The sequence below is a fragment of the Cannabis sativa genome, chromosome 4 (genome assembly GCF_029168945.1).
Source record: "Cannabis sativa cultivar Pink pepper isolate KNU-18-1 chromosome 4, ASM2916894v1, whole genome shotgun sequence".
NCBI classification, from domain to species: Eukaryota; Viridiplantae; Streptophyta; class Magnoliopsida; order Rosales; family Cannabaceae; genus Cannabis; species Cannabis sativa.
Window position 1 is genome coordinate 37,434,261 of NC_083604.1, and position 8,486 is coordinate 37,442,746.

The 8,486-nt window shown below is 37.2% G+C and overlaps 1 protein-coding gene across 2 annotated transcripts; it reads right to left on the reverse strand.

Annotated features, from left to right (window-relative positions):
• Positions 1 to 1,950: 1,950 nt before the first annotated feature.
• Positions 1,951 to 8,174, reverse strand: LOC115714026 (DExH-box ATP-dependent RNA helicase DExH15 chloroplastic). Of its 2 annotated transcripts, none has more exons than XM_030642538.2 (8): positions 7,595 to 8,174; positions 7,325 to 7,500; positions 7,116 to 7,229; positions 6,769 to 6,877; positions 6,592 to 6,678; positions 6,352 to 6,470; positions 4,575 to 4,752; positions 1,951 to 4,437 (listed from the first exon to the last, which is right to left on the reverse strand). In XM_030642538.2, the coding sequence occupies exons 1-8, from the start codon at positions 8,114 to 8,116 to the stop codon at positions 2,191 to 2,193; spliced, it is 3,552 nt and encodes a 1,183-aa protein (XP_030498398.2). In that variant the 5' UTR covers positions 8,117 to 8,174; the 3' UTR covers positions 1,951 to 2,190. The 2 variants fall into 2 exon arrangements, with proteins under 2 accessions (XP_030498398.2, XP_060969839.1); XM_061113856.1 differs by having other exon boundaries at positions 7,325 to 7,438; positions 7,595 to 8,167.
• Between the last annotated feature and the right edge of the window lie 312 nt (positions 8,175 to 8,486).

Below are 8,486 nucleotides of genomic sequence, written 5' to 3' on the forward strand. Positions count from 1 at the left end.
GCATTTAAGTGTGTGATGTGGTTATGTGCTTTAGGAATGAATTGAGGTGGGTAAGTGGCCACAATATTTTGACAATGATGAGAACCAGTAGGGGGGACATAAATGTCAGAAAGATCATCATATGATGCTGGCTTAGAAAACTTTTGTACCACTTGTGGTTCTGGTTGGGGATTGAGAACAGATTTACCCTTGAAAGTTGATGTTGGGCCATGAGATGGTGTAGTCAGCAAGGGTGAAGAGGACTTTGCTTGTAGAGAACAAGTAGTTGTTGCTGCCGTGGTTGGTAGTGCAGCAGGAGTCACACCAGAGGAATAATTATGTTGCCGTGCAGCAGCATTAGCATGATTAAACAATGACACCGCTGGAGGTTCCATAGATGCAGTGGGTGAAATTCCTACAGATGAAGTAGATGATGGCCATGCAACATGAGAGTGCAAATCCCGGGACATTGCTGCTTGTTGGTGTGAAGATTCACCATGGTAAAGGACAGTTGGTTGAGGTTGTGAGTGCTTAACAAGAGAGGGGACAGCAGCAGTGATAGAAGTTCGTGCTAGACGAGTTAGCAAAGGCCAAGCGTTTCCTTTTCCAAAGTCAGTTCTGTATCTATCATAACCCGAAGTTGGTAAGGGAGAACCTTTAATGGTTGGTCTATATTCAAGTTCAGGTTCTTCTCCTCTGTCAAGCTTTTCCAGGAAAGATATGCACTTGTTATAAGGATGTCCAATTCTCCCACATTCCATACAATACTCGGGTAGTCTCTCATAACGGAACTCAACCCAAAATTTGTCCCGAACTTGTGACAAGGCAATCATACGCCCACGAAGCAGAGGTTTAGTTATGTCCATTTTGACTCTTATACGAAGGAAAGGGCCCCATCCTTCAAAAAGTGAGTCCTCAAACACATCGATGTATTCCCCAATCAAGTTTCCAAGTGCCACAGCCAAACCTTTAGTTTTACTCATAAAAGGTAATCGATACACTTGAACCCAAAAGGGGGAGTGAGTAAGGATGGATGAGGATACATTCTCACCAATGTGTGGTGAGAATAAAACAATATGGTGATTCTGAAAGTGAAATGGTTCCTTGTCCAAAACTCTTTGCTTATCACCTTCACATCCAAAAGTTAGCATGAACAAATCATCATCTTCAGAGATCTTTACAGGAAAGCGACCATCCCAATGCTCTGCCATCTGCCTTTGGAGAGTAGACAACCACACTTTCTTTGTGATCATGATTCGGGCATAGAGGACATTGTGGCCAATTGGGCTAGAAGAGAATGGTTCACCAAAATCAAACTCAAAAACTGATTGTTCTTCCTCAGTAAGATTGAGAGGTGATTTCATTTTATCTTTGAGGGGGTCCATGAGTCAGACTATGTGATAAAGGCACCAGAGATTCGAAAACAACAGCAAAAAAATGACAAAACCAGAACGTTTACCAGGAAGCACAAAAGAACTATGCTGAAATTGCAGAAAAGAACTGCAGAAAGTTGCAGTTTATTGAAGATAACGGCTAAAAAGTAGTTGAAAGAGAGGAAAAATAGATAAGACCTTAAAGGACATAGTAACTGCCGCAGAGCACAATTTTGGGCAGACGCTCTATATAAAAAAATACTTAAGTGAAATTTAACCTTTTTTTTACTGAAAATTTTTTTTTTTCAGCCAATGAAACAATCCTAACTCATATAATATAAAAATGAGAGATTTTTTTAATTAGAAAAAAAAAAAAAAAAAAAAAAAAAACTAAGTATAGAAACTGAAATTTTCAACATATTATCCATAAATGAATAATACCTATTAAGAGTGCACTCATATATATACACATATGAACATCTTCATACATTAATAATTCATATCAACCTTTAGAACGATTATGTTCTCCGATATTATCGTGGGCAGCATGGTGAAATTCATTTGATTTAACCAGTTAACCATGTATAATCGTATTATATCTATGCACAAGGCCAATTAATATTATTTATAATTAAACAATCTTATACACACTTATGGCTCTTTTTTATTTTTTTTTGGTACAAATTTATCATTAGGGGAGCTAAGCCTAAGCATAATGTCTGTGAGTGTTGTGGATTCAAAATTAAGGAAGAAAATTAAAAGAATAACAACTTTGTGAAAATAGTTGAAAACGAAAAAAAAAAAAAAAGAGAGATTAATTTCATATGATATCTTCATATTATCCAGCGAGTTCACTTATGGGAGGACGGTCCATGACCTCAGACGCAATCCGAGCATTACTCTGGAGGACCGGGTCAATATCGGGCAACTTGGGAACTTGGGCCAACAAATCAATAGTCCGTCGCAAGAGACGGGCCAGATCACCCTCATCCATTGCACAATCCATCATCATTTCTCTCCAAGTCAGCCCAGAAGCCCAAGCTTCAACCATTCCCGAAAATTGGCTATCCAAACTACACACAATATTCACTCCATGTTTTTCTTGTAGCTCTACCAGTGAGCTTCTTTGCTCGTTTAAAAAGCTTATTACGTCCACTACAACTGATGTTGCTTCGTATATATAGCTGTTGTTTTTCCAGGGACGAACTTTAATCCCTTCAGAGACTAAACTAGCTAGAACTCCAGCCAGTTGTGCCGGCTTTAGTTCCGTTAAAATGTTATTCCGGAGAACCATTGCTAGCCATAGTTCATTCTCACCTCGAATTGAGGCTGCTGTCTCACCGAGCGGGAATATAACATGGGTGTTTATATCTAATGCCCGAGACTCGTGTATGACATTGCTTATTTGTAAGAACTCCTTCCACCCAGATGGTTCAATCTGCTCTATTCTATTTGTCAAACGTCTTGATCTAAGCTTCAAACGCTTGATCTTCTCCTCCGTCAGCTTCGTCATGTCAATGACTTTTTTGTATTCTTTAAACCCTTGTGTGCGTGATATCTTCTTCTTCAAACGTGAAACTTTGGTTCTTTGTTGTTTGTAGGATTCCACAGTGCCATGGTATGCTTCTGATATGTGTAATAGCTCATCATTTTCTGAAAGACTGTTTAAAACCGGCACGTTCAAACTCCACGACCATGTCTCCAGAGATCCTTCCATGCACCATACACCACCAAATTCAGAACCTGAAAGCTTCTCCCATTTCATGTCATCCTTATCAAGAAGCTTCCTCATAATTTCCCGTGGCAAAGCATCCCCCTGAGCTAAAGCAACATTTGGGAAACCCGTCTTATATACCGTCTTAATCCACTTTTCTGTTAATAGATACCATGAATTATCTGAGCCAAGAGCCACATAATATGATGGCTCTAAACTTGGTTCAGCGTCAGAACCAGACTTTTCTTTTATGTTGTTTAATGAAAAAGCCTCATCGGTAGATACCATATTCTTAAGTTTTGAACCCTCTAGTGAGTCTACCTTCCCTAAATAAACAGCAGGAACAGCATGTTGAACTCCTTCTGAATCCTTGTATTGGAGACATAGAAAGGGTAGTTGTCCACTTTCAAACTCCTCTAATAGAGGTTTCAGAGAATGAATCTTCTGTGATTCCATCTTCCTTCGTAGTTCAGTCCTTAATCGTTTTTCGGCCCTCAGTTCTTCCTGCAGATCTGTAATCTCCTTGTATGCTGCCTCTGATAGAAGCTTCCTACTTTTTCTGTCTATAGCATCGTCAGTAAGTTCAGAATTAAGCAATTCAATCTCTTTCTCGATTTTAGTTACCTCTTCTCTTGCGGCAAGCATTACATTACTGCTAACATAGTTTCCAAAACTTTGCTCGACCAACTTCCTAGCTTCATCCAAAGTCCTCCCTTTTTGGAAGGAATTTGGATCTTCTGATACATTTGCTCTGCGGGTGACTTTTGCACCAGCAAGAAGATTTAAAACCATTCCATAGGAAGCTGTAAACTGTGATACAAGAGGTTCAAGTCCAGAAAACAGAACCTTGGTGCATTCTTCAGCGCCTTCAAAGGGAGTCTGAACAAGAACAACGTGACCCTTTTTGTCAATGCCCCTACGTCCAGCGCGTCCAGCCATTTGTAGAAGTTCATTTGGGGTTAAATGGACACGGCCGCTATCACTCCTTTTGTTGAGGGATGCAATGACTGCTGTCCTAGCAGGCATGTTGATTCCAGCAGCCAGTGTTTCTGTAGCAAAGACTACCTTAACAAGTCCTCGCTGGAAAAGTTCTTCTATAAAGGACTTCCACAAAGGTAGACAACCAGCATGATGTGCAGCAACTCCTTGCCGTAGTCCCTTGACAGCAGTTTGCCTGATGGCATCAGGATACTGAATGCGAAATCTCTTCAAGGCTAGCTCAACCTCACTTGCTTCACATTCATCTAAGAGGTTGTAATCTTCAAGGTATTGAACAGCTGCATCACAGCCTTTCCTGCTAAAAATAAACCAGACTGCAGGCAGCATATCCTTGGACTTAAGTTGCCATAGTGTATCGGTAATTTGAGGAACCTAACAGAAAAAACACAAGTTAATGCAGATTACGATGATTTTCTAATCTTTAGCGATCTACAAAAAAACATATATAATTGAAGAAACAAATGCTTGTGCTTGGAAGTGTCTAGATAGTTGATGCAGCAAGTTCTTACTTGGGAACGGCGTATTGTATTGATGTCGTTCTTTGAAAGAGGTTGACCATTATTGCTACGAGTACCATCATAATCAAAAAATTCACTTGTATGTTTTCTTGAATTCCTTCGTTTACTAGCATCTCGGGAAGATCTTATTCCTGAACTATTAAGTTGTAGGTAATTGAGTGAACACTTCCTGTTGCAATTAAAGAATATATTCATCATTAAATCATTACCTGCTTTACAAGGCACATAGACAAAATGCAGATCAATTAAATGGACGAGTATGACCAGATCTCAGTAGCAATATGCACAAAATATGAAATATCAGTAACTTATTATTTCCAATTTACATCAGGAATATTCAGTAGCAAAATAATAGTGAAACTTAACCATTAACCCTATAATATATGACCATTCTATCCCAAGTTCGAATACCGCTACTCTAATGTCAATATCTTACCAATTATATAAATGTTTATGTAACGATATTCATTGTGTGTTAACAGAATTTGTTGTGATTTAACAGACCATTTTATAAAAAATCTGTTAATATTAACAGAAGCTATTAATTATTAAGGTGCGTCTCTTCAAGAGATTGCAAAGAAATATAACTAATTTATAAACAATACGATTGAGTTATGTTTCTACAAAAAGTTGCAAAGAAATATAAATATAACCAATTTGTAAATGATTTTATAAGCTTGAAAACTGATATCTACCGTTAGGAAAGATGCTGAAAATTCTTGTGCGATAGATTGCAGAAGGTAATGCATATATTGTTTATTTGGTTCAAGCCGTAAGGATTGATTAGGTGCTAATCTTTTGAAGAAGATGATGGCCATACATATCCTTTTTCATTCTTAAAAAGTATGTTTTGAGAAAGTTTGGTCTAAATATTAATTAGGGGTCTTACTCTAATATTGCCATTTTTTTCACTGACTGTGCTATATCAGCATAACTATTTAGGATGAAAGTTGAATTGTTTGATGTATTTCAAAAATCTTGGTCAGTTTTAAATATATATATTGTGTTTACAATACTATTTATATATATATATATATATTGTGTTTACAATACTATTTAATGTATGGAATGGATTAATGCCTGCTAACAAACATGATTTTGCATGCATTATACTATTTGTTGTTGTACAAGCAAAGTTCGGTCAATATTTGATGTAGTAGAGGAAGCTTCGGAAGTTGGTGTCATGCACAGCGTTAACAGTAGTTGCTTATTTTCATTTGTTGCTTATTTCTTTTTCATTCTTATTTTTATGAGTCACTCTCCGTTTTGTGATAGTATAGTGATCTTTTGAAAAGTAAATTGATATATGTAATAGTTGTTTTTGGCTTGACACAGATTTTGGAATGAGATATCCCGTGTTCTTGTCTTTGCCTTCACAAGCAAACTGACTTGTGAGTTAAATTAACAATTTAAGGTTTGTTTGGTATGCCGTATTACACCGTATTGTATTTTATAGTATTATATTAAATTATATTTTATACAATATTTATATGTAAAACTATATGTGGTATTAACTTTTATGAACTAAACATGTTGATTTAAAGATTTTAATTTCTTGAACATATTTTAATTTTAAAGATTTTATTGCATGATAGTTCTAACTAGTATATATATAACACACACTCCTCTTTTAAAACTTTAGAGGAAGGCTACAAGCTTATATAGCAATAACCTCAAAATAACATTTCAAAGCAAAGAAGAAAACAAAACGAATCACAAGAAATTAAGTCAGATTACTGTGCATAAACTAGTATATATATATATATACCTATTCATTCGTGTTCCAGTCTCGTCGAGAAGAGGTAACAAGGATGTCTTCGTAGAGAAATGCCAAGTCAAGGGTACTGGTCGCTTTGATGATGTTACCAACTCTGTTTTACCGTGAATCTAGATGCAAGATGAATACAAACAATATCAATCCTCCTGCGATTCCGTATATCACTAATACAAGTAACTCAAACAAATAGAAAGAACGTGAGGTAAGGAGGTCATCACGAAGTCACACTACCTTACCAATCCAACCAGCCAGCTCATCCGGATTTGCTACAGTCGCTGATAGACATATGAGTTGCACTTCTTTTGGGCAGTAAATAACCTAACATTTATAAATTTGTTGAATCAAAATAGAATCATATACTAACAAATTGGCGCTAATAATATTACAATATTTTATTTTTTTACTTACTATCTCCTCCCACACCGTACCACGAGATATATCACTTAGATAGTGGACTTCATCTAGTACAATCACATCAACATGAAAAAGACTATGTCCAGAGGAAACCATTCCCACACTGCACAGAGAAGTTACAGATTTACGGTTGTGCTTAATGGCAGCACTAAACTCGAGCTAAAGAGTAAGCATCAAAAAAGGACAATATGTGGTTTATCAGTAGATTTATTAGATACACTCGTCATCAATAAAGCTCCAAATTTTCAAATAAATAAATAAAGGTCCAAGATGCACCTTTTTGAAGGAAAATTTACAACACTAGTATCCAAAATGGATTGTTGGTTGCTACAAAAATGTACCTCTGGTACAACATGTTGCGCAAGATCTCCGTTGTCATGATTAAAATCTGAGCATCTTTGTTCACTGAAGAATCTCCAGTGAGCAAGCCGACATTGCTGTCTCCGAATGTCTCCCTTAAATTACATAATAAAGAAACAATTAATCATATGAAGTACATAGACCATGACAGACTTTTAACATTATGAAATTCAAGCTTAATAATAAGTACCGAAATTCACGAAACTTCTGATTAGATAAGGCCTTGAGAGGTGTTGTATAGAGCAGTCTCCTTCTCCTGGCTACTGTAGCAACTGCTGCAGCTTCCGCTATCAAAGTCTTCCCGCTGCTAGTAGGTGCAGATACCACCACGGAAGAACCATTCAGGAACGCTTTTATGGCCAACCTCTTTAAAAAGAGGTCAAAGTAATGCATACCAACTATTACTCTTTCGAAAATGAAGATTCAATACTGGAAAAAAAAAACATTTGCGATAATTTACCTGAAATTTATCAATTCGGAAATCGTAGACGGAAGCGAGCTCATCGACATCTAAAATTTCCTCGCCGAACTCTCTGACTTCGTTTTGCAACTTCTCGACTCTCTGCCACCTGAAATCCTCGGGTCGACTCGAGTCCTCGGCTGCCGCCACTGAGAGATCGACCTCATCGTCACTCTGGTCAAGTCCTTCTGATAAGTCGCCGGAAATATCACCATCCTCATATTCTTCGGCGGCAACATCGTCTTCGTCGTCTTCGTCTTCATCATCATCATCATCAAATGCATCATCTTCTTCGTCCACATCCGATAAGTGTGGTTCAACAGAGAAGGCAGAGCTCCGAGACTTCTTCAACGAAACTCTGAATCGCAACGAGCTTGGAGAATGTGAGGGAAGCGATTTAGGGAAACAGAAGGCTAGGGTTTGACTGACAGTAGTTAGACGTTTGGAAATGGAGGAGTGGAGGTAGAGGCGCGTGGAGCTGTGCGACGACGATAAAATTGAAGAGAGAGAAATAGCGGTCATGGCGGGAGAGAAGCTTACTTCTGCAATTTGGATACGTTCTTGGGCTTATCGGCTTCATCTTTCGTGTTTTATTATTATTACTAGTTGCAACAACACGTGCTACGCACGTGTAATCTTTTTGGAAGTAAATATAAAATTTTTATTAATGTGCTAAATCCGTTAAAAGATAAGATTTTTCCTTAATAGCTTGTACTGCTACTAAGCAATCTGATTCCAACTCCACTTTCTGTCAAGATTGAGTTTTAATTCAGTATAGCATGCGTCATGTACAAATTAAATGTTTGTATAAAATATAACACAATTTTTATATTTCTCATTGAATACGATCTGAACATTTTATTAACTATATGCGATAAAATCTAACATAATT

What these genes read in the sequence shown, in the direction of transcription:
- LOC115714026 (XM_030642538.2), bottom strand. Translation starts at nt 8,116, where the DNA reads ATGACCGCTATTTCTCTCTCTTCAATTTTATCGTCGTCGCACAGCTCC. An exon ending in CAGAAGTTTCGTGAATTTCG is followed by an intron (nt 7,230 to 7,324) that starts GTACTTATTATT and finishes ATGTAATTTAAG; the next exon opens with GGAGACATTCGGAGACAGCA. An exon ending in GTACGGTGTGGGAGGAGATA is followed by an intron (nt 6,679 to 6,768) that starts GTAAGTAAAAAA and finishes TATAAATGTTAG; the next exon opens with GTTATTTACTGCCCAAAAGA.